At 39.4% G+C, this 26663-nt stretch overlaps 1 protein-coding gene across 9 annotated transcripts in view; it reads left to right on the forward strand.

Annotated features, from left to right (window-relative positions):
• Positions 1-26663, forward strand: part of CACNA2D1 (calcium voltage-gated channel auxiliary subunit alpha2delta 1) — a 660196-nt gene that overhangs the window by 540977 nt on the left and 92556 nt on the right. For all 9 annotated transcript variants that reach the window (XM_065553645.1, XM_065553650.1, XM_008178507.4 and 6 more), the window contains one exon: positions 4828-4932. In XM_065553645.1, coding sequence (XP_065409717.1) covers positions 4828-4932 — 105 coding nt within the window. The remainder of the gene's footprint in view (positions 1-4827; positions 4933-26663) is intronic.

The following is a 26663-nucleotide window of genomic DNA, read 5'->3' on the forward strand; positions in this document are numbered from 1 at the left end:
AGAAAATCATAAGGGTTTCTGATGTATTTTAGCACATTTTCATCTTCATCTGAGACATGATATTACGTCTTGTTAGCTGGTAGCATGAATTCTTTAATAGACGAATCTCTGACAAGATGGATCAAATCCTACACTGAAAATGCAGAAAAGTTGTAAATTAAACGCATGTGTAAGTTAATGATGTTTTGACTTAGTTATAAATCTCTGACATGATGGGTGGCCAAACCATCACAGTGGGCTGGACTGTGAATTTTACAGCCAGCCCTGGCCGTGTAAGAGAATCTGTGCCTTCCCTGCTGGCTCCTTGGGGTAGGACAGAGACTGGAAATATGCTTGTTTTTAAGGGAACCCATAACAGATTCCCCCACCCCTTGTACAGACTCATACATTTGTGAGAGTGGAGCCTCCCACTCGGAGATTGTGGGGAGGGACAGCAGAGATTAAATAGCACCCCCTGACAACACGTATTCAGTGAGACACAAGGTGCACGAGTCTGCACACAGGCAGAAGAGAGTCTTCTTTTTCCCTATGCTGCTGGGAGGTTAAGTGAGCTGTGCTTAGGGTTGCCAGGCATCCAGTTTTCAACCGGAATGCCCGGTTGAAAAGGAACTCTTGCAGCTAGTTAAGACCGGTTGGCGGTGAAGTTGGGGCTCAGGGCTAAGGCAGGCTCCCTACCTGCCCTGGCTAGATGCTGCTCCCGGAAACAGACACCAGGTCTCTGCATTCCCTAGGCGCTGGGGCAGCTAGGGATTGGGAGGCTCTGCGCACTGCCCGTGCCCCGAGTACCAGCCCCGCAGCTCCCACTGGCTGTGGAGAACCGTGGACCAATTGTAGCTGTGGGAGGGGAGCGTCTGTGGGCGCAAAGCAGTGCGCAGAGCTGCCTGGCCGCCCATGCACCTAGAGGCCACAGGGACCTGGCGGACGTTTACTTGGAGCTGCGGTAAGCGCTGCCGGGACCCTGCACACCCCGAAACCCTCATCCCCAGCCCCACTCCCAGCCAGATCCCTCACCCACCCACACCCCAACCCCCTGCCCCAGCCCAGAGTCCCCTCCCGCACCCCAAATCCCTCATCCCGGGCCCCACCCGAGAGCCTACACCCCCAGCCGGAGCCCTCACCCCACGCACCCCAAACCCCTGCTCCAGCCCGGTGAAAGTGAGTGAAGGTAGGAAGAGTAAGCGACGTAGGGAGGGGGCATGGAGCGAGCGGGGTTAGGGCCTCAGAGAAAGGAAGGGAATGTGCATGGCTTTGGAGAAGAGGCAAGGGTGTTCGGTTTTGTGTGATTAGAAAGTTGCAACCCTAGCTGTGCTATATCCCGATGTAATTTACAGGTAAGAAATATTGCATAAACTTGCTCACTAACACAGTGTTCATAAAGATTAACCCAGAGGGAACAGGAAAGAAAGAGGAAAAGCTCCTCTTGTAGTTGCTTAGACCACCATACAAAGGGACTCTAGGGAAACAGGGAAGGTATGGTAGTACAGAATAACACTACATCACAATGCAGGAGACTACCGTTAATATGAAGCAAATAGCCATATTGCAAAATGTAATATATATCTAAATATAGACATGAACAATATATCACCATTATTGCAAAATGTATAGTTACATATAAACTAGAACATCTAGTTATTTTTAAACTAAACAGAATGTACTCATAATATGATTCTTTTATTATAGCAATATATTTGATAAAGTATGCAGCTAATTATATATTCTGGAGGAAATTCTACTCGTAAGGTACATCTACACTACAGGGGGGAGTCAATTTAAGATACGCAAATTCAGCTACGTGAATAGCGTAGCTGAATTCGACGTATCGCAGCCGACTTACCCCGCTGTGAGGACGGCGGCAAAATCGACTTCTGCGGCTTTCTGTCGGCGGCGCTTATTCCCACCTCCGCTGGTGGAGTAAGAGCGCCGATTTGGGGATCGATTGTCGCGTCCCGACGGGACGCGATAAATCGATCCCCGAGAGGTCGATTTCTACCCGCCGATTCAGGCGGGTAGTGTAGACCTAGCCTAAGTGGCATTGGTGTTAATGCAGAGTCTGATGTAAAATATAAAGCTTTAATATGCCTGTGGTATGAAGCATACATTTTCAATACATGTATTGTATTTAAATAATACACATAGGCACCAGTTTCATACCACTTCTTTACCTTAGGAGACCGTAGGTTGTCCTGCAGCCACTGTGGGGGACACACTTACTTTTACTGGCAGAGCCCCATTTTCCATCACCCTTTCAGCAAGAGAGTGCAGTTAGACCTCCTTTGCCGTAGTGAAAGTACCAAAGCTGTACCTCAAGATGCATACATGGCAAACTACAGCAACCAGCCAATTCTAATATAATCACCATCTTCCCTTCCCGCTCCTTCTCCCCATGGTTTCAACCACTCATTACACCCTGATCTGGTAAAGATTTCTATTGATGAGATTGCAAGTGACAATGGCAGGGGACCATCTTTTAATCTATGTTTGTATATTGTTGGGTCTCCAGTCCTGATTGGCTAATAAAAATCTAAGTTTCCATTACATCTATCACTTTTATCTAAGCACCATAGTACATGTGCTAATAGTCCCACTGTAAGCTCTTTTGGGATAGAGACAGTAAAATATTGTGCACTCTTATGACGTTATATAGATGCACACTAGATGTCTAACTTAAACCACAAAGTAAGTCAGTACAGATGTTGGCCCAGCAGAACAAGGACCAAATTTGCTTTACCTTACTTGTGTAGGTTGTCCTTTTAAATCAGTGGAACACTTTGTGAAAGTAAGGTGGCCAGGATTTGGGCCTCCAGTCAATTATTTTTGTGGTGCCCTTATGAATTTATTTTGGAACGTCTATTAAATCATTAAACAGGTAGGTGTTTTTCAATATTTAAAAAATACCTGTTCTAGTTTTATTACTTTTTTTAATATAAAAGAGCAGCAGCCCAAAGCAATGTATTGTACATAATATTTTACAAGCAAAAGTGATCCTGCAGTTTTTATTTCCAAATGAAACTTACAGTGCTGACAGGAGTGATATTAATGCAATGATTTCAAATTTCTTCATTCGTCATTACTGGTAAGAAAATTCATAAGGCTCAGTTCTGCCCTTCGTTAGACAGAGGTGCCTCTTGAAAACTGAGCTTCTGATGTCAAAAGGTCGTAAAGAATTAGTTTTAGTAAAAATGCAGTTATAGCAAGTAAAGAATTTTGATTTATTTTCTTAATACCAGAATTTGGTGAGTGTACTATAGAATTATATAATAAAGTAGCTGTATTAGTGCTCATCAATTAACCAGTGAGGACTAGATTGTTACATTATGGTTTCTTCTCTATTAGGGTCATTGCATAGCTTCAGCACCCCAGGAACATACCACTGGATGATTTGTGATGCAGAGGGTCAGAATTTCTCCTCACTTCTCCCTTGTTTTCGTTGTAGAGAAAGTTACTTCACCTTTTCTCATGAGCAGCTTGCTTCTCCCAGTTGCTCTGCCAGCTACATTGGCTACTGAATTACGGATCTGAGACAGGGCTCCTCCCACTCCCATACCCTCCCACCCTGTTTACAGAGAGGAATCTGGGGTGCGCAGCACCTCCCCTCCACGGGTGTTGCAATTGACTCAGAGGAGCAGGGGTTTTCTTGTTCCTCCAAGTAGCCAAGTAACCTTGGTGAAAACCTACCTCACTTTGTGTAAGCCTGCAAAACATGTGCTTTGAGTGTAAAAGCAACCAAAAAAAAATAAAAATAAAAAGTCAGCAAAAATAAATGAAGAGGAAACCTGAGCTGATTCTGAGGAAATGTAACAAAAACAAAACAAAACAAATCTCTTACAGCACTGAGTTTGTAAGCCTAAAACCTAAGAGATGGTAAGTTCACTGGGAGCTGAGTGGTAATTTATTTACCTCAGATCTTCAGTTTAAGGACCAAATTAGTGGCCAGAGAGTTTGACTGTCTCAGCACTTGGGATCCCAACTTGAGACACTCAGGGTGTCTGAGATTGCACTCCTATGAGTTGAAGCATCAGTGGCCGCTTCTGATTTCCAGAGCGTGGGAGGAAGGAGGGAGTCTGGTCGAGTAAAACTGAAGGAGAGAGTGAAAATGTCCTCTTTTTTAAATTGCATATGCAAGATATCCACTGTCTGAGTCACATTCAGGCATCCAATGAATAGAATTTGGCAGCAGGATTTGATCTGAATGTTCTGTTTTAACAAATATGCAATTCACCTCCACTCCAAACAACCCTATTCCATGCAGGTCCCTTATGCTTCTTTGGGTGGAACATACCTGATTACCACAATGTTGCTTTTGGTCAGATCTGAGGTGTACCATAATTTGGCTCTTAAAGGGTGAAGGAAAGTTTCTTTCAGAACTGATGCACTAATAATACTAATATCTTGGTGACAAAAAGCAGGATATATACTTAGAAATACTATATTGGACACAGACTTATTGAGTGAAATCCTAGCTCCACTGAGGTCAGCAGAAGCTTTGACATTCTCCATTGTTGGGTCCTAGAGCCTCCCCCCAGCCCAAGCTGGAAGATCTACACTGCTGTTTTGGAGCCCCTCAGCCCAAGCCCCACGAACTCCAGTCAGCTGACCAGGGCCAGCCAGGGAGGCTGTTTTATTGAAGTGTAAACATATCCAGTGAGGTCAGGTTTTAACCCATTAATACTTAAATAATGTGCTTTCCTCTGCATAATGCATAAAAATGAGGCATTCCTTGCCCTTCAGAGCTGAACTATGTTTCTGGGAACTATATTACACTTCTGCATTTTTTTTTTTTGAGAGCCAGAACTAAAGGCATACTTCTCTTTTAATCTCTTACAGCACAGTGGCTCTAGAGCTAATTGCAATAAGATCATTATGTTGTTTACTGATGGTGGTGAAGAAAGAGCACAAGAGATTTTCCACAGATACAACAAAGACAAAAAAGTAAGTGGCATTTACAAGGCTTTTGTATGAAGGTATGAAGATACCTAATGGGACATTTAGGTGGTTTCTGGAAAAAAAACATGTGTTTTCATAAGTGTTCAAAATAACTGGTATCTTTGAGATGCAAGTATTGAATAATACACCATTGGAAGTTTTCCCAGTCAACAATATCGGTATGAAAATGTGATGGAATTATTAAATAATATTTTGCATTCATACACTGCCTACCACCCGTGGATCTCAAAGCTTTTACTCCTAGGAGAATTCTGCCCCAATACATAAAAAATTCTGCACCAAAAAGATTAAAAATCCTGCGCACAATATTTTAAAAGTCTATAAAATTCTGCATATCTTATTTGTCAAAATAGCACAATATAAACACACCAGTTTCAATTATTTTGGTAATTTATTTCTAAATATCTGTCAACAAGTATGTAACTATACAGACAAAAAAGATTCAGGAAATGTTTTTTGACAAATAGTTCCCTTACTAGGCATATTCATACAGAACTCTAAGGAATAATTCATTTAATCTACAATACAGAAATGTATTTCAGAAGCAGTGCACAGGCTTTGGGAACCCGGAGGAACAAGAGGAGCTGAGGGAAGTAATTTCTGGGAAGGAGCCTGGGAATGAACCTGGAGGGTTGTTGGGTGTGGGTGGGAGAAGATTGGAACAGTTTTTTTGTAGGGGAGGGACTGCTGGGGAGCCTCCCCCATGTAGATCCTGGCTGACCCTAGTCTTTCCCAATCAGTCAGACACATCTGCCCCTGTCCCCATGTGTCCCTGCACCCCCACTCAGCCACCCGCACCTCGCAGTGTCCCTCCACCCCCACTCCCATTCAGCACCTGTCCTAGATTGTCCCCCCATGACCCCTTCTGAACTCCAGTCCATGTGACCCTCCAAGCAGCCCCATGAGACCATTTTGTTTTTCCTGGCCCTGGAGGCAGGGCACTATGAGGGACGCAACCTCTGCTCTCTCCCTGTCGACTGCTGACTGCTATGGCTAGTGAGTGGTGAGCCTGCTGCCTCTGCTCTGGTGCCACGGAAGCCCTTGGTGGGCAAAAGGCATAATAGCAGAGCCTCTCCAGCAGAATGTATTTTCTGCAGAGGAAAAAAAAATCTGCAAGACACATGAATTCTGCACATGTGCAGTGGCACAGAATTCTCCCAGGAGTACGCTTTGTAAACCATAATGCATTAAGCTTTCCTGTAACTCCAGTGCTATAGGTAGCTATTATCCCTGTACTACAAATGAAGAACATGAGATACAGGAAGATTTAGTGACTTGCTGAAGGCCACACAAGTCACCGCTGTGCATGTGGGGACACACACACTTGCACAATCTCTCCCCTTTTTCCCCACTGGCATTCCTGTGTTAAGCAGTGAGCCATTCGTTTTCATGACTGTATGTAACATCCATACAAAACAGACAACAAGTTAAGAGAATTTTGTACATGAACATTTATTTGCCTAAAGCTTTCAGGATCACAGGTTTGCAGGGCTATAGTTCTGGATAACAGTTCCCAATATATGCCATTTCACTACTCTTCTCTGTTTTGTTTATCTCTGTTGATATGTACGCCTCCACAGCTGATATTTTCTTTGTAATAGCAATTAGTGGTTTTTTTTTAATCTAGCAGATATAGACATAAGTAGATCGGATAGCTAGAAACTGAAGCTACATAAATTCAGACTAGAAATAAGGTGAATATTTTTAACAGTAAAGAACTGGAACAGCTTACCTAGGGATGTGGTAGATTCTCTGTCACCTGAACTCTTTAAATCAAGATTAGAGGTCTTTCTAAAAGATGTGCTGTAGTTCAACCAGGAGTTATGGACCCAATGCAGAAATCACTGTCTCAAATTCTATGAGTTATGTTATTCGGGTCATGCCGAATCCTCACTCAATATTTTTCAATGTAAGTTGCTTCATAATTAAGATAGTTTTAACTCTCCCAATGTCTCCTGATGGATCTATAGTCAGTGTAGTGCAAGTAGCTAGGAATTAGGTCCCCAACTCAGCAAGATGCTTGGTATCTTTGGCACATGAACAGTCCCTTTGACTTCAGTGGAACTATTCATGTGCTGAAAGTTGGGCATGTACCTTGCTGAATTGGGGCCCAGGAATCCAGGGCTTGTTTCTGTCTCTGATGATGACTCACTGTGTGACCCTGAACAAGTTCCTTCACTTGTTTTCGGCCTTGCTCTCAATCTGCAATATGGATATAAAGTCTCCCTCACAGTGGTGTCATGAGCTTTAGTTAATCTTTGTGTATTACTTTGAGACTTTTGAATGAAAGGTAGTCCATAAGTACCAAGTTTTTTTTAAAACTGGTAATTAACAATAAGCTACATTGCACTTACAGCTCGAGTTGTAGCTACTCAATTCTAAGGCATACTGACTGTGCAGCCTGCTCAAATTATACATGGAAATTTCATGCTATCCTACCTCTTTTCTGTGCCTGATAGCATTTAGTATGACACAACAAAACCAAAAGAATAGTTACTAAATGACATTGTGTGAAAGAGGCATGAACGAGTGTGAGTCATTTTAGTGTTTTCCATTTGCAATTGTGTTTTAGGATTGGAAATAGGGTAAAATGTCCACCTAAGACAGGTGCAGTTTTATAATGCTAAGAAATGAATCACACTCTATCCCACATTGTGTCCAACTACACAAGTTTAAGAAAGACAACAAATTCCTCAGCCATGCATGGGAAATGAAATGTATGGGTATTGTCCGTCACACAATTTGATACTGCCTACTAAATAAAATTTGTGGATGATAATGGCCACCTTGTTGGAACATATGCCGTAATTGAGCACATTTTCTGATACAATTAATTGTAATGCAAGCGACTCATATCTGATTAATTTTATAAATCTTCTGGTTTAAGTTTCAGTAAATGCCAACATTCCTTTTCCTTATCTAATAATGTACTAGCAAAAATGCCTGTATTATTGCTTTGCACCAAAGTGACTTCGAAAGTACAGTGAGTACAGTTTTTGACGTGTGGCACTTAAAAAGTACAAAGTTTATTCAAGGAAAAAGAAAATGCTTCTTCAATCAAGTAAACATCTTCACATTCTTGAAGGTGAATTTGTGGTTGCAAAATATAATTAAAGACATTAAAAAATATATTACAGCAAAAGATAGAATGAGGGTAATCAGTGATTTGTACTGGCAAATTCATCTGTCTGAACTCCTAATACAAATAACCACACTATTGTAGCAAGGTTCTGGTGTTTCTCAAAGTAATATCTTAATGCAAAAGTTATTAGTATTAATTCAAGAGCTCATGGTCTATCTGGTGACAAGGATAAGCATTATTTCTGGAATGTTAAATGTGTATCTCTCTCTCTCTCTCTTTGTTAACATCTATAATTAAAGTTTAGACTGGCAGAGGATAAAAGTAAAGCCACTGGCACATGCATTCCAAGATTAGAAAATTAATATTTGTATCTTGCAAAGAAATAGCCACAGAGAATAGTGTAGCCTTTTAAAGACTATATAGTAAGCTGTGTTCATGCAAGATATGATAAATCTTCTCACTAGTTATGATTATCGTCCTGATTCTAGTACTTTTACTCCAGGCTACTTATGCTACAAGTAGTCATTGAACTTAATAGGGACTAAATTACAGACAGATTCTATTCAAGATGAGTTAGGTTATCAGAATCTGCTTCCATGTATTTTTCAGTAATAGCATTAGAGTAACAAAATGCAGCTGAGCTGTGTAATGCGCACAAGACAGAACCAAGTGGTGGTATCTTTTCTTGAATGATATGCATTCATGTTTGAGCATTTCTCCCTATGCTTAGCAAAGGGGTTGTAAAAGAAAAATCTTGATGTTGTTCACTATTGTTGCATAATACAGTGAATCACTGTGACCTTGGAGATGTAACTTTTTTGGCTGCCAGTCTGAGATTGTGGAATGAATTCCCCAAGGAAGTAGGGGCCATCACAAACCTCTCCTCTTTCTACTCTAAGTGCAAGGCACATTTCTTCAACCCTGTCTTCTCTAACATAAATATACATTTAAAAAAACAAACAAATGAGACACACACTGCACACACTTCTCTCCCTAGAGAGAGAAGGGGAGAACAAACAACATATGATAGATTTTAATCACATTGCTTAATGCACTACTGGAAGATGCTCAGATGCTACATTAATGACTGCAGTATAATAATGCCTTTATGAATAGAGTAGAATTAAAAAGAACAAGGAGTACTTGTGGCACCTTAGAGACTAACAAATGTATAGCTTTTGTGGGCTAAAACCCACTTCATCAAATGCAAGGAGTGGAAAATACAGTAGGAAGATGTATATAACAGTACATGAAAAGATGGGAGTTGCCTTACCAAGTGGGGGGTTAGTTCTAATGAGACAATTTAATTAAAGTGGGGTATTACCAACAGGATGAAAAATCACTTTTGTACTGGTAATCAGGGTGGCTCATTTCAAACAGTTGACAAGAAGGTGTGAGTAACAGTAGGGGGGAATTAGCATGGGGAAATTAGCTTTTAGTTTTTGTAGTGACCCATCCACTCCCAGTCTTTATTCAGGCCTAATTTGATGGTGTCCAGTTTGCAAATTAATTCCAGTTCTGCAGTTTCTTGTTGGAGTCTGTTTTTGAAGTTTTTTTGTTGAAGAATTGCCACTTTTAAATCTGTTATTGAGAGTCCAGGGAGGTTGAAGTGCTCTCCGACTGGTTTTTGAATGTTATAATTCTTGACATCTGATTTGTGTCCATTTATTCTTTTGTGTAGAGACTGTCCAGTTTGGCCAATGTACATGGCAGAGGGGCATTGCTGGCATATGATGGTATATATGACATTGGTAGAATTAGTGTAGAATTAGGTAGAGTAGAATTAGTTATACTGTAATATGTACCTTATGTTGGAAGACTTATTACCTGTCCATAGTACAAAAATGCCATCTTTTCCTTTATTCAAATCAGATTATGTTACTCCATATTGTTGCTTCCCCTCCAAGCTGAACTCACTTTGGTTCTCAAAGTATTTCCTTCTTGGTGTGAATCGCTTTGTCATTCTTTGTCATGTAAGGGAGCTAAGCACCTTTTGGCCAATCACACAACATGGCCTATTTACACTTCTTTGCATTGTTTAGTTGTTACTGGAGCTTGACCTTAGCTCAGCCTTCAAGTTGACAAGTCAAAGAAAACAATAAACAGTTTTATAAAACAAAAACAGCAACCCATGAAAATAAAGGTAGGAAAAATGTCCCATTAAATTACTGATTTTCATCAGAGATGCCAAACCCATTAAAAAAGAAACACAGAAATTGGGCTTGTTTTTTGGCTTAATTGGCTTGTGAGTTGCTTGTTGGTTACTTTTTGGCTTGTTGCTTGTTTGGCTTGTAGCTTGTTGCTCTTTTTTCTGATCGGCTCCTGGCAAGCAGGGGCAAGGAGCTAGCAGGGGCAAGGGTGGGGAGAGAGTCTGGGGTGCACAGTGGGCCCACCACAGTCTCAGACTGCACGCCGGGGGGATCTAGTCACATAGAGTGTCGGGGTTCTTAGGGATTGGCTTGTTTTGGCCTTGTTTTGAAATGGGATTAGCTTGATGTTTGGCTTATTGCTAAAGTTGGCAACTGTGATTTTCATCTGTTGATGCTGGTATATGGCTATATTTCAAGTCACTTTCTGTCTCTTTAAATCTCTTAGTGTGTGAATGCAGATATTGTTATAAAACAAACTTAACCATTAATATTTTGAGGGGACACATTCTAACTTTTCTGCATGCAGGGACCATGTTTGCACAATGGGGTCCTGGGCTATGCCAAAGGCTCTGAGGTGTTACTGCACTAAAAATAATAGTAATGCCTTGGAAATTTAAATTATTCATTGAATCATACCTTGTCACTTTTATAAAGCTATACGTAGTGTAACAGAATACAACTTCACAGGGTGCTATTTAACAATTGGCATGTTTACCTTTACTGTGGCATTCACAGTGCTTGCATTAAACACGGGAAATACCACATTTGCAGTGGTAAATTACAGGAATGAAAGTGGTAAATATTCATTTTGTGTGTGCAGCCAGACTACAGATAACTTCCCTGGAGACAGCAGAATATTTACATATAATGGCCAAGCGAAGCAAGGCCCTTAACTGGATGGCATTTCTCTGATACCCATTACTGCAGGAGGGAACCCTTGGGGACTACTATTCACAACCGGTTAGCAGTAATTATCACACAAATTACAAGTCAGCATAACTAAAGGAAGAGCTATTTTCCATAAGCTTAGACAGTGGCATATATCTTTTAAAGAGAATTCTGAAAACCACAGCCCTGACTACTCGCAGCCATTAAAAAACCTGTGACACTTTCATGATAGGGTGCTAGCCCCAATGTGTTGTCCAAATTCCAGTCTGTGTGTGTTCTGTTTTCTGTAATTACCCCAGTAGTTGGAATTAGATGTGGCATTTTTCCACTTTAAGACTCGATTTGTTAGTGAAATTTAACAGCTGTCAAATTCTGCCCAAAGATGCCTGCATTTCAGTAGTAGGTGGGAGTGATTCTTCTGTGTATGTGTGTTTTACATGCATGTGATGGGACTAAAGGGGCGTAATGTAATGTTAACTGGATGAAACTAAGGAAGATTTAGATTGAATGGGTCAGACCCTGAGCTATGTCTGAACTAAACTTGACATAGTCTAAGGAGGGACAAAGATTTTAAACCAACTTTATGCTTCCTGGATGCTAAGCTAGAGTCTGGATTACTCTACTGTACATCAATTGTTACTTACCCCTAAGGTGACCCAGAAAGTAGGGATTACCATGACAATTTGTCTTGGCCCAGACCATGCCCTCTACTCTGGGAACTGTAATAGGGGTGGTGGTGTAGAAGGTACTGGGCAGGAGGAATCCTCCACTGGCCAGCTAGCCTGGCTTTACTGCCACTTTGTACTGGGTACTAGCACAGTGCGACTGTAAGGGACATAGGTGGGCTGACCTAGTGGTCACAGCTAGGCTATGGTCCACATGTCAGGGACAGTACTCAATGAACAGGAGTCAGAAGAATCACTAGAGTCAGGGTCAAAGTCAGGCTGGAGTCAGAGACCAGAGATAGTACAAGGCTGGAATTGAGAGGCAGGAATCAAGTTCAGAGTCAGGCTGGAGTCAGAGACCAGTGGTGGTATCAGGCAAGAACCAGGGTCAGAGTCAAACTGGGATCGGAGACCAGAGATCAGGAGATGAGATCTGGAGTCGTAGCAGGCCCGAAGTCTTTGTTGTTGACCAGACAACTCCCTGGGGTACCCTCCAGGGTTACATAGGGTAGATGGTAAATCAGAGGGCATCAGGGTCACTCTGGGTCCCTTGGGAAGTACTTCCTGTGGCACCTTCTCCACAGTGCACCCTGGCTGGGGCTCCTCATGGTATCTCGGTAGCACCGTGGGAATGTCAGCTATCTTAGGCTCTGCAGAGTCTGATTCTAGTTCCCACAGCTTTACAGCTAGGCTAATTTCTAGACTATGTTCCTAACTATGAGATCAATTGAACTGTAGAATGGTTTCCCAAGAGAATTGATAAAAGACCTCTCTTTGGAGACATTTATAAACAAAAGTACCAGAGGGAACAATCCTATAATGGCCAGGGAAGAAGATCTAGTAGGTCACTTTCATTTCTAATTTCCATGAACCAGCTAATCACATGCAGCTACTTCACTTTCCTCTAGTGAGACAGCAACTATACAAGTAATGGCGTCTTCTCAGGGCACCGTAATGTTCACAGCTACTTATGTGAAATATATTACATTAGTCCCTTGTGATATGAGGCCATTCTCCAGTGTTATCTGTTAATATTAGTGATGACTTTCACTCAGAGACTTTAAAAAACGGAAATGAATCAGTTTTTTTGGAAAACAACAAGGAGTCTGGTGGCACCTTAAAGACTAACAGATTTATTTGGGCATAAGCTTTCGTGAGTAAAAACCTCACTTCTTCGGATGCATAGAGTGAGAAGTGAGGTTTTTACTCACGAAAGCTTATGCCCAAATAAATCTGTTAGTCTTTAAGGTGCCACCAGACTCCTTGTTGTTTTTGTAGATACAGACTAACACGGCTACCCCCTGATACTTGACACCATGCAAGGCAGTTTTTTTGGAGAAACTGATCGATAAATAAAAACACTGAATCAGAAGAAACATTTTTTGTATGTTTTAATTATAGAGCATAGATATTCTGAAATTAGATTGTGCCCTGCATCTCAAAGCATTTCAAAACATGGATGAATTTCACAGTACAGATTCACAACAACCCTATTGATTAGGTAACTATACTATTCCCCTTAAAAAAAAAAAAAAGAAGAACAAACTAAGGCCACAGTCCTGCAATGAGCACTATGTGGGCCAAATCTTGCACCTGGGCAGAGCCCATTGTAGAGCTGAGGGCTAAGCACAGAGAGAGAATAAATGACTTGCCTAAGGTCACAAAGCAAGTCTTTGCCAATGCTGGGAATAGAACCCAGATCTCCTAATTCCATTCACTTTAAAAACTATTCTTCCTCCCTTGATATTTTATTTCTGTGTTTAATGGAACATGCAACTTAAAAACTGTGTATTTAAAAACGAACACCCCCTTCCCTCCAATTTCCTTCCCTTTGTTACTATTACTAATAGGCTGCACCTTGATTATGTAGGAATACATCATTTACTATTCACCATGTATCAGTTTTCAGCTGGATGGAGTATTGCTTATGTCACACTTGAGCACACAGAACTGACTAATGAAATTTCAAAAATTTTGAGTGGTAACCCAAGTTGTCTTTTGGCTCCTATTAGTTGCCCTGGTTTTACTCGTCCTTATACAATTCTCTCACTCTTTTATCCAGGACTTCCTGAGGTGGTGTTTACCTCGCAGTTTAGTTAGGTCTGTCTCCCAGAAGATACAGAGGTTTAAAATGAAAACAGATAAGGGAAATGCTTCTCTTCTAATGATGCAAAACAGGTTTGATGAGGTCTCTCTCTCTCTTGTGGCAAAGCCTCAAGGATTGGCCCTTGAGATGACAATAACCTTCAGTCTCTCCCTAGCTTCATCTGTCATTGGCCAAAGACCTTTAACTCCTTGTGACACTACAACAGCCTTACCATCAAAGACGTGGCTTTCCCCTTATTCCTCTTAGCCTTTTACTTTCATTAAGCAAAGTTAGCCTACTGTCCTACTATATCTAAAAATACCAAGCAATCTACTAAGGTCTAGAGCAGACCCTTTACCGCAGAGTTCATTTCTACCCCAATCCTAACTTTTTATATACATCTTACTTTGAAAATCCAGGGATGAGTGGATCCAATTCACGCTGCAAAAGAATTAGTCCTGGGAAGCCTGGGCTGCCAATCTCATTAGTACCCTCTTAAAATCTAGCAGCTTTTTCCACCCTGCTTTTCTATCCTTGGGTCTGAAAAAAAATTACTGTTGGTTTAAGGAAAGGTGCTTTATGTCAACTGACTGTCAGCTCAGTAAAGTTTTTCCAGCCAGAGTATGGTGAGAGTATTGTTCTCATCCTTCATAGCCATGGCCAGAAGGTACCACTGTGATCTAGTCTGATCTCCTGTGTAACACATGCCATAGAATGTCCCCAAAATAATTCCTAGAGCACATTTTTTAGAAACCATCCAATATTCATTTAAAAATTGTTAGTGATGGAGAAAACACTGCAACCTTTGGCAAGTTGTTCCAATAGTTAATTACACTCACTATTAAAAATTGACACTTTATTTCCAATCTGAATTTGTATAGCTTCAATTTCCAGTCACTGGATCATGTTATACCAGTGTCTGCTAGACTGAAGAGCCCATTATTACATATTTGTTCCCCAGGTAGATACTTATAGATTGTAATCAAGTCACCCCTTAGTTTGACAAAGAGAAGGTTAAATAGATTAAGCTCTTTGAGATTATCATTAAAGCATGTTTTCCAACCCTTTAACCATTCTCTGAATGGCTCTTCTCTGAATCCTCTGCATTTTATCAACATTCTTAAATAGTGGGCACCAGAACTGGACAAGGTATTCCAGTAGCAATTGCATCAGTGCTAAATACAGAGGTAAAAGAGCCCCTCTACTCCTATTTGAGATTCACCTGTTTATGCATCTGAGGATCACATTAGCTCTTTTGACCACAGCATCACTCTGGGAGCTCATGTTTAGCTGATTCTTCACCACACACCCCAAATCATCTTCTCAATCTGGGGGAACCGGCAGTCCTTTGCCCGGCCTCTCACCACAGTGGCAAACTGCAGCCCCTACTCCAGCCCCTCACTTAGAGTAAAAACAAGGCTGTTTTTTTTTTGAGATGACTACAGCTTCTTCCTTTATTTTGAAGAGACAGGGAGAGCGAATAAGCCCCATGTAAATGTTATTGAAATGGATGAAAATGAATCTCAGCTCTGCTTAATGCTTAGGACAGGCCTGTTCAAAAATTGCCCCTCACTGTTAATTTCTTGTAGTTTGCATGTTCTCTATAAAATGTATTCAATTTATTTAAGACTGACCCTTTATTTCTCTAACGACTTCTACTTTAGTAAGGTTTCTGTTCTCTCTCCGATTTTACTTTTAATTATTAAAAGTGCGGTGACATTCATAACTGGGAGAGCAAGCAGGGACTTGGATAAAAGTTGGGATAGCACTCAGAAATTCTGCAATTTAATTGCTTGCACCTTTTTAATTGGAACATCATCAAAAACTCTTCTAGTTTGAGGTTCAACTTGTCACTGCGTAATACAGCCGTGTTAAAAGAAAATATCTATTCTCTACCTGGTTCTCGAGCACCATTTATTTAATTAATGACTTGTTGTGTACCCACTGTCATGGCATCTGGGTATGTGACATAGATTAAATGCAGCCAGTTATTGAATTAAATATTCCACAAAAATAGCCACACAAATTCTGTACACGTTTTTCTTACAAATCTAAATTTTAGGCCATCATTACCTAGCACTGGCCCAGATCATCCTCTCCCATGGCAAAAACGTATCAAAGGGAGGGGATCTTTTTACAGAGATTCCCACATGATGTTCCATTAGGTAGCAGAGTCCTCTCATAGAAAAGGCCATGGCGTCTGTCCTCAAAACTGGTGCCTGCACAACCCTGGGAAGCCAGGATCATCTGTACAGAGGCCTGGGGGCTCTAGATTTGCACCCCATCTGCCTGGCTCCTTAGCAACACACTGCTATTGGAACCATTCTGACAGGGCCACTCCCAGAGTGTGACTGCCCCAGGGATAGGGCTCTACTGAAGGAATAACACCAGACTCTATCAACGCTTCTGACTAATTTCTGTGAGGTCGGAAGAAGGAGGATATGTCCCCCAGCTCTTCTTGTCCTCGCCTCCCTTTGGCCTGCACAGTCTACCCCTCCTTCTATGTGGATCCCAGATTGCTGGGACAGACCAATGCAGAATCCAGGTGGGAGGCAGATAATGCCGCAGGACAGCTGATCTGACAGCCCAGTCTGTGTAGAATAAGGAATATCTGCACACAGTGGGTCCCCTCCATGCATGGAGCTACAGGGCACAATATGTGCCAGGGTCTTGTTTTTTTTTTTTTTTTTTTAGGCAGCTATTTCATTATCAATATAAACTTATCTAGAATATCATGTGATATTTTTCTTGTGTGCGGTGTTATCTGCTGTGCTAGATAAAATCAGCGTAGTGATGTTGTGAACCACAGATGGCTAATAAAAGTTTTAATATAGTTTTGTTGAAAAGTAATATTTTCAGTCATGTTTGGGTCACGTGTATCTGTTACATAAAACCCAAATGGCATAATTTTTTCTTTCATTTGGCACAGACAGGGCTATTTGATGCTTTTATTTTTGTTAATGTTGCAGTCCAGATTACAATATTAATACTGATTGAGACACAGTATTGCAATCAGTTTGATGCTGTAGATGGTGTGAATTGATTAATCAGGGCTGTGGGGATAGGAAACAATTTAATGCACAGAGTACATTGTGTTTGTGTTGGAACAAAAGCGAGAAAGTCAGATTATATTTTATTTATTTAAACAAACATACTGCTCCTTGGAACAGAACTGCTATGGTTAGTGGTGTTTAGTTGGGTTCTGTGTCAGTTTTCTCACAACTGCAAGTTCTTGTGAATTTGTGTTTAGAGTCAGCTTTGTGTTCGATTACGTTCTCTCCTAATCTGTGTGTCCCATTTTATTTTTGTTCCAGGTGTCCTTTGCAGCCATTGGTGTATGAAACTTTAGGAACTGTACAGAAACTAGGCTTTCATTTTCAAATCAATCCAGTGAATACCTATGTACTGTTTATTTTAATTGGGTGAGTTATTTGGAGTAAAATTTTCAAAGGCATTTACAATTTTTAATAGTGTAAGTCCCATTTTCAAAAGTGTCTTAGGCTCCTAGGAGCGTGAGTCCAACTGATTTTCAGTGAAATGTAGTTTCCTAAAGGTCTATAACATTTTTTTGAAAATAGGACTTGGGTGCTTTTGAAAATTATAGCCTCCATCTAGCTCTAAGTTTTGTGAAGGCATTGTATGCGGACAGTATTGGAGTATTGATTGTCTATCCTATCTTCACATTAAGTCCCATTATATTTCTCTTGTGTTTCTATGGTCTTCATTTACATTCAAATAATATGAACCTATGATTTGCGAGCGATGCAAAATGTCACATTGCTTGAATAATGACATCTAAAAGACTGTCCACTTACATTCAAGAGAAAGATGTTTCATTTGTGTGTAACAGAGAAGCCATCACGGTCAGACCCAATCAGTGTAGTTTGGGGACAGGGAAGGTTAAAAGTTCCTCAGACAGCCAAGAGAGGGAAAAATTGGTTGTCCAAAAGAGAAAAGGCTGTAAAATTCAGAGAAATGTTGGAATACCACTGAGTCCTTCATTTCACTTAAAAGCCTAGGATGAGAAAGCAAGCAGAATGGAAGGAGTTAAAGAAGTGAATCAGCAATGCTCTATGTAAAGGGAAGCAGAACTGGGCTTAAGAAAAAAAACACCTACGTGGTGGTAATGCTGGTGAGAAGATGTTTTTCTTTAAAATATTCATAATATATGTCATCATGGTCCTAAGTTTTTTTTATTATTAACCCGATCTTGGATGTCAAAAAAAGAGAAGTTATACCATTGGTAGAAATGTTTCTGGTAATAGCTATAGAGTTTTTCATTTCAGTCCACTGAGGAGGACATGGGATAAAACAGGTACAACAGGATCTGGTATGAAAAAAGCAAGCTAAGGTACAAAACTGCAAGTGCAATTGTCCAGAAATGATAAGACTATGGGAAGGGAGTTTAAGCACAAAAAAGCATGTCAGAAGAATTGATAAGCAGGTGTTGGGTATTAAGTCTCTTTTTGGAACAGATGGAATCAATGCAGAAGGGTTGCCAATGTTCTGGTGAGAAACCAGATAGAAATATGTGGGGGACTTCACAGTAGAGGTAAAGGGGGTAAGAGAATATGGGAGGCTCTGCGGTAAGCATGAGAAGGAAAGAACAGCTGAAACAAACAGGCAGTGAAACAAGAGGGGTATATGTAGTACTATAAACAGGTGGCATAAGAAAGGGTTTAAAAATAAAGTAAAAATGGAAAACATCAGGAAACAGAGTTAAATTCCATTCAGATAATATGAAGTTCGTATTTATATAGACAGGAAGCATGAGAAAGGAAATAAGAGGTTCAGTAAGGGTAGGTGCATCAGAGGCTTAAATTAAGTCTTGTGGAGCAGAAAATAAGGCTTAAATACTTGAGTAACCTATATTAGTAATTTTCAACCTCTGGTTAGCAGATCTTTGGGGGTCCGTAGACGATGTCTAAGTTTTCCTAAGTGGTCCACACCTCCATTTGAAAATTTTTAGGGCTTCATAAATGAAAAATGGTTGTAAACCACTGCCCTAGATTGTTTGGAAGGGTTTAGGAAGAGTTGTTTTTTAGGAAAAGGAGAGCATGTGGTTGATTCAAGAACATTATGTCCTGTAAGAAATATAGTTGAGAATAAGAATCATTATCATTAATAAAAAAATAATTTCAGAGGCTTGATCACAGGAACCAACATGATGGAGAGAACGTAACTTAAATCAAAGCACCTGAACAGTGCAAACTTATACGAGAACTAAACTGGGGTATTGTAAGTAGATGAGGTCAAAGAAAGTAAGGATGATAAATAAAGATCAGAAAACAAGACAAATAAATTCTTGACTCATTAATGTGATTGAATGGGGAGCATTAAGAAAAGCTGTAGAATATTAAAATGATGCAAAATGTAAGAAAAGCAAAGGGACGAATGAGAGACTTATACAGGAGCGTAAAATGCTAAAATAAAAGAGGCTCCTAATACGTTTTGATGATTATCTATGGAAAAGCAAACACTTGTTTACCTCAACATTAAAAAAAAAAAAAAGGAATGGAGACAATTGCCATAGAAAGATACAGGATTAAAAAGGTCTCAACTCAGTGTTCACTTTTACATCCACAGATGGTAGCATGTGTATGGATGGCTACCCAATTTGCATGTAGAATGGGTGATGTAGATAGATGGCTACCTGATTTAGAAAAAAACAAAGTAATACTTTAGAAAGTGATAAATATTTTAAGGGTGAAATCCTGGTTCCACTGAAACGGCATTTGCCATTGACTTTGGTAGAGCCAGGATATCATTCTAAATGATTTGAATAGTTTCGGGGAATAGAACAGGGAAAGATAAGAGACAGGCAATTCAGATGACACACATGCAAGGTTTATAGGCAAAGACCTAATTAAAAGTAAATTAGAAAAACAATCAGTAATAGGGAATATATTGGCAGTAATGCTACACACCACTAACCAGGAAAATAATTTAAGGTTTGACCCATGACAACCTTTTACCAGCAGTTAGTAAAGCACAATCCATAAGAGTAGAATGCACAAGGACATTTTATAATATTCAATAGAGACAAGAGGAAATGCTCCTTGCACTGCAGACTAATGTTGGTGAGTCATCACTAGAGTGCTATGCCCAGCTGAAATCTTCTTTTTAAAGAAGTCTGTAGAAGAAATGGAGACATCGCAGGAAAGGTCAAGCTGCATGTCAAATGTAGTGTTATAAACTCCAAGTGTGCTATATGCGTGAAATCCTGATCACCATTGAGGACAGTGGCAAACTCCCCATTGAATTCAGTGGAGCCAGGAGTTCATTCTATATTTAACAAATAATAGAGAGACAAGGTGGGTGAGGTAATATCTTTTTATTGGACCAACTTCTGTTAGTGAGGGAGACAAGCGTCCAATAAAAGATATTACCTCACCCATCTTGTCTCTCTAATATACTGGGACCAACACGACTTCAACAACACTGCATATAACAAATAATAATCCACTACAGTGAACTGAAAATCTGTTGTTCATGAAGGTTAGCATCAGCTACAGAATGCTGGCGTTAATTGGAAAGAACGGACATGTATGGGGAGTTTCTGGTCCGTATCCTCAGCTGGTATATATCATCAGAGAGCTCTGTGAAACCAATAGAGCTACTTCTGGATCTGGCCCACTGTATCTCCATTATGTCTAATTCTCTGTTCAGCATTTTGAAGTTAATTATTTTACTTGAATTCATATTCACATTAGCCTTGTATCTAAATTTACATAATATTATATATCCGGGTTTTAAGCCTATTTCAAGGGCTTAAGTGATATGTGTGTGGCTCATGGTCCTGGTACTGGTTCCCTGCACAGACGTGAATTTCACCCACATAGAACAAAGAACTAATCTGGAATATGTGCTGAAAACACCTTTTATCAAGAATTACATTTTTTTTTAAGGTTCCTTTTAGCATCAGTGGACAACAAAGTATTGTGCTTGCTAACTGCTGTGTTTGTGGCAATTGCATCTTTGCTGGTGATGCTTCCGGCTTCATATCAGTGCTGCATTTTGTTAACAAACACAATTTTCCCAGAGCATGTCCCCTGTTTTGTGAAAAGCATATTTGCAAAAATTAAAAAAATAATTATTTGTGTTGCAATCTTAGACTCTGCAGAATATTTATTGTCATTTTTTTAAATACAATAGCTGGAACCATAGTAAATATCTTCAGTAATTACCATTTGAGAAAGTAGCAGACACAATTCTTCCATTAAAGTTCAAAGCTGAGCTAAATGAGATGTTATCAATTATAATCTATTGGTAGTTAAGATTGAAAAGGATTTTCAGCTTTTTCATTAAATAACCCTCCGCTACTTCACACCATATCATGTTGAAACAAGATTTATCTTGTTTGTCAACTAAGATGTGATTTAAATAGAGGGCCCTATCCTGCTGTCATTAATCAGGCCCTGATCCTTAGCTTTCATGCTTGTAGAGTTGAGCATATACAAAAGTGTTTGCAGGATTGGGGCCTCAGGCAACACTTATAATTAAGTTAATTGGAGTTTTGATTGCAGGATAAGGTATAAATTCTTCTTTACCAGAAAATGAAAAGACTCATAGACTTTAAGGTCAGAAGGGACCAATATGATCATCTAGTCTGACCTCCTGCACAACGCAGGCCGCAGAATCTCACCCACCCACTCCTGCAACAAACCCCTAACCTATGTCTAAACCATTGAAGTCCTCAAATCATGGTTTAAAGACTTCAAGGTGCAGAGAATCCTCCAGCAAGTGACCCGTGCCTCATACTGCAGAAGAAGGCGAAACCCCCCCAGGGCCTCTGCCAATCTGCTTTTGGAGGAAAATTCCTTCCCGACCTCAAATATGGTGATCAGCTAAACCCTGAACATGTGGACAAGACTCACCAGCCAGACACCCAGGAAAGAATTCTCTGTAGCAATTCAGATCCCACTCCATCTAACATCCCATCACAGGCCATTGGGAATATTTACCACTAATAGTCAAAGATCAATAGATTTTTTTTTCTTAAAGTAATTGAAAATATGCATCATTTAGGATGGAAAGGACCTCACAGTGAGAATTACCTGGTCCCCATCTGTCCTGTGGCAAGATTCATTTTATTATTCTAAACCATTCCTACTACGGATGAGGTCTAAATTTCTATATCCGTAATGTTGATGCAACAACTTTAACTGTTCTTGTAGTGGATGCATAGAAGGAATCTTGAGATTTTGGATGCAGTTTTGTTGTCCTTTGACCTAATCTAGACAAATAAAATATAGTTTTACAAGCAAGTTTAGCTAACCTGCATAGTATTACCTTTATTTTAAATTGCAAAGAGCATTCCGTACTACATGTGTGAATTTATGACTCGATCCTTCAGGTACACTAGGAAATATACCAACTGCTGACAGTGAGTAGCAGCAATGGATGTAATTATATCAAGACTGGAAATGTTTTAACTGTAAGTGAAGTGGAGTCAAATTGTGCTCAGCACAATCTTAAAAAAATATGTTTGAGACTTCTCTGATATACGGTACTTCCATTTTCTCTTTTTATACTCATGAAAAAAACGAACTAGAAAATGATGACATTGAAATACTATTAAAGTTCATAGATTTTAAAATAGAACATAGAAAGGAAAAGCAAAGCACTTCAGGCAATGGTAATACAAATCCTTCTGCCCAATCCCCCTTCCAAAGTGTTCATTTTAAAACAATAACAGAAGCTGCAAATTTGCTGGCAATCTGGATTTTCCCTGTTAATTGAGCTCTTGGATTCATATCAGGGCTCCGTAAAAGAAAACCCATTAAAGAAAGTGCCAACCACCTGGGGCTACATTTTAAGGGAATGAAGGTAGAAGCACATTGGGGTCAAAGAAAGGAAACAAGAATGGAGTATGTTGGGGACGAGATTGGAAACAGGTGGGTTGGTATATAGAGGTTTAATGTCAACTTAGTTGGATGTTAAATAAGAAGAGGAAAAAAGAGTAGGGGTGTTGGAAGAAATACTATTGTGTGTGTGAATGGAACAATTGAGCTTCGTCATTAATCGCACACACTATAAAGAAAATGGAGAGGGTTTCATTTAAACTAACAAAGGATGGACATTCAAACTTCAGGCTGCAATTTCATTCTGAACCCTCACCTATGTGCTGCTGTTCTGAAACCTTTACAATCCCTGGGCGATATGGTACCAGCAAGAAAAGAAGCTTTAAATCTGATTTTTGCTTATATTGTGAGATATTAATCGTTTGCCCACCTCACCAAACCATTTACTTTTACATTTCTCTCACTGCTTTTCCTTTCCTCAGCGTCACATTTTCATTAATCTTTGGAGATTTGACCATTGTGAAATTAGACTTGAACTTTGTGTAACTGATAATTGGAGAGGCAAATATTTCCTGTAAATAGGCTCTGCTCGGAAATGAGAATTTCCTATGGTCTTTCCCCCCTCCTATTCTAATGCAACCCTTTGGCATTTGAAACACTTAATTGCAATCAAACATTTCATGCTGCGAGAACCAGAGTAATGGGAGTGGAAAGCTGAAAGAGTAACAATGCAAAAGAGAACAGTACAATATTTCCAGAGAGCAGTCTGAACTGAATAAATGAATTGATCACAATAGCTGGAGAAGGACCACGATGGAAGCAAGCAAGAAAATAATAATATTCAACGGGATATTAAAATTATCCTACTATCCTCAGCCATGCAAAATGACAGTCTTATAGGTAATGATTCTTCCTTGAGGTTGATGAGGTCAAAAAAGGGGAAAAGTCTTAATATTGTAGTATGAACAATGAAAATCACCTTAACTAAACTGGCCAACTTCCAATGTCATTGTCATCAAATTCTGTTCTATCAAAACATTTCATAAGATCTCCTATCTTTATTCCAGAATTGCCATGGATGGTGGCCCCTTTTCTTAGTCTATGCGGAGATCTCCATCTAGATGTAGAGAAAGCTTTACTTGAGTATGATTATAGGCAGTTGCAGTGAGACGAACATAAAACTGAGGATGTACAAATTCATCTACCTTTTCAGTAATTTTGAGTATTCTCCCCCACTTTATAACAAGGAGCTACCAAAGAAATTCCCCTTTAGTTTGTTATCAAACCCGAGTATCAGACAGCATGTGCTCATATAGAGGAGAGGGACATGGGAAATCTATTAATTTGTTTTCCGCTTTAAACAAATACATGGTTTATCTTAATTATAAACAAGGTAAGAGGCCTTGGGTAAACAAAATTAACTTTTAAAATGTCTATGCATTGTCCCTGGGAAAATATGCTGATAATACAGTGTTCCCCTTCTATAATTTGAAGTGGGGATGGGTGGGTTTGTAGGGCAGATATGAGCAGCTTCTGAAATCTGATCCCATCTACATGCCAATGCTTTCCTCTTCAGAAATATTGAGAGATCTAGGTGTATGTCATCTCTGAGTGAGACGATTTAGCTATATTTAGCGAGTAATGGCAAAACCAGGAATTGAATTGAGGTCTTCTGAGTTCAGTTCCTTATCCACAAGACCATCCTTTCCTGAGGAGTGCTCAGGCTCCACTTTGGGAAACATTTGGGCAGCTCAAGGGTGCTCGTTTAACACCGTGTCATTCCGTTACTGCCACTATGTGGTTGACCGGGAGGATGGGCTAAATATGGTGCTGCTGAGACCATATTCCCTCAGAGAAAGGGAAATCATCCCAACCTATAGTTTTGATATATTATAACTTGAGTGTCTCAAGAACCCCCAAGAATCCTCTCCTGCACATCATTGGGAATTCCCATTCCTACTATTGTACATAGAGTTTTTACCCTGCCCCTATCCCAGGGTAGTCAATAGGCAGACTTCAGGCCAAATCCAGACCACCAGACGCTTTTGAATGGACCCCAACATCTTTTTATGTACTTATTATTATCATTATGTTGGGGTTTTTAAGGTATTTTCTCTGGAGATTGAACTTTGACTATACCTTGACCAAGAAATTTGGACCTTGAAAAAAAAATTAACTACCCCTGCTATCCCATACTGTCCTTCAGTTTGATTCTCCAGTGAATCCTAATCAAATAAGCCTTTTTTTAGATCTGCAATTGGAAATGTTTAAGGTGATCAATCCGATTGATTGAAGGATCAAATACAAGGAGAGACTGGCATACAGAGGACATGGTGTGCTTATTATCAATAATATTTTATTACATTGTTATTATCAGTGAGCCAAATCTAGATGTTGTTAATTTATCTTCAGCAGTAGTTTGGGCTTATCTGGGATGGAGTCCAAACTGAGTGAGGATTTCAAGGGCTAGATCTTCAGCTTGTTCATATCAGTGTAATGCCATTGAAGTCAGTGGGGGTATATTGATTTATATCAGCTGGGAATTTTGTCCATTAATAATAATTGTCTCACATATAGCCAAATGGATTTTTCAGTTCAGAAAAAAAGTCATTTTGAAATTTTTCAGTGAATCAAAAAGTTTTTTTTTTTTTAAACAAACTTCATTTTGGGTTGCATGAAACATTTCATTTTGATTTTGAGCATTTTTAAATGTTTTACAAATAAAATTAAAGGAAATAACAATGAGAAATCATTCTGAATCAAAGACTTGATACCTTTTTTACCAGAACAAGTTCAGTGAAATAAACATGAATTTGCAAAATCTTTGTGTTGCCGAATCTCTATTTTTCACTGAAAAAAGTTTGGGTTGAAAAATTTTGCCCAGCTTTAGTAAGGCATACCTAAAAATGGCAAGGGAAATTTGTGGAAACACAGCAAGGTAAAATCATAAACCATTTTATTAATGTGATATATTTTAATGGATGTCTTCAAATATTTCAGATGTGGAGCTTAATGCCCTGACCAACCACTGAGACTGCTCACTGCCACCTTTATTACAAACTATTTTGATGAATAATAGAGTGTGAGAATATCACTTAGTACCATCATCAAACTTGTCTATGTTCAGTCTTTCTAGTTTCATCTGATCTGGACATGGTTGAGCTTATGAATAATATTGTGAAGCATTCCAACAAGTGGAAGGACTGAAAATAGAGCATCTGATGCTTTGGTGGGATGGATTTTTTTATGTTTAGAAATCCAGTGGCATGATAATAACAGTAAATATTTAATTGGTAAGAAAAGATGTCCTTCTGTACCCTTGTGAAATAATAGTAATAAATAATAATCATCATCATTTTAAAAAAAGATTAGTTGCACGAAAGAACTGCCAACTTCAAAACAGAGAGAGATGTCATACACTTTCCATTGACAGGTTCAAAAATGGGTAGTTGTATGTTAGTTCCCCAGTTGTTCCACAAGGTGGCAGTAATAAGATATGGAACTGCATTACTGATACTTGTAAAGGATTGTTAATATAGAGATTGCTCCTCAGGTCACAATGTAATGGTATTTTCTGCCTTTGCACTATAAAATATCTCATATTGAATGCAGATTTTTTTTAAATGTCTAGAAGGATAAAGACAGACAAAAACACTTTTTTGCTTAGAAGTGGAAGTCACTTGAAGGAATTTGTCAGTGAAGAGAGAGTTTAGGGATATATGTGAATTGGCATATAGTTGAAGACTTCAAATATTAACCTTCACATTTCAATTAATATTGTAGTCACATTCTTTCTTATTGGCTCTTGACCAGAAACATTTGAGAGGTCTTGTGCCAATTTTCTCTTCACTGAATAGGGATATGTTAAAATATTTTTGTTCTTTACTAATAAAAGCCTTAATTAATATAATTTGACTCTTAGAAGCGTTGAAAGTCTGAAACAAGCCAGAGGAAATTAATGATCAGATCTTATATTAGGAAAGTTGTCTTGAATTTTTCTGAGCTGAGTCCCAGGCAGCCTCCTTTAAGAATAATCTTCTG

Source organism: Chrysemys picta, chromosome 1, assembly GCF_011386835.1.
Source record: "Chrysemys picta bellii isolate R12L10 chromosome 1, ASM1138683v2, whole genome shotgun sequence".
NCBI classification, from domain to species: domain Eukaryota; kingdom Metazoa; phylum Chordata; order Testudines; family Emydidae; genus Chrysemys; species Chrysemys picta.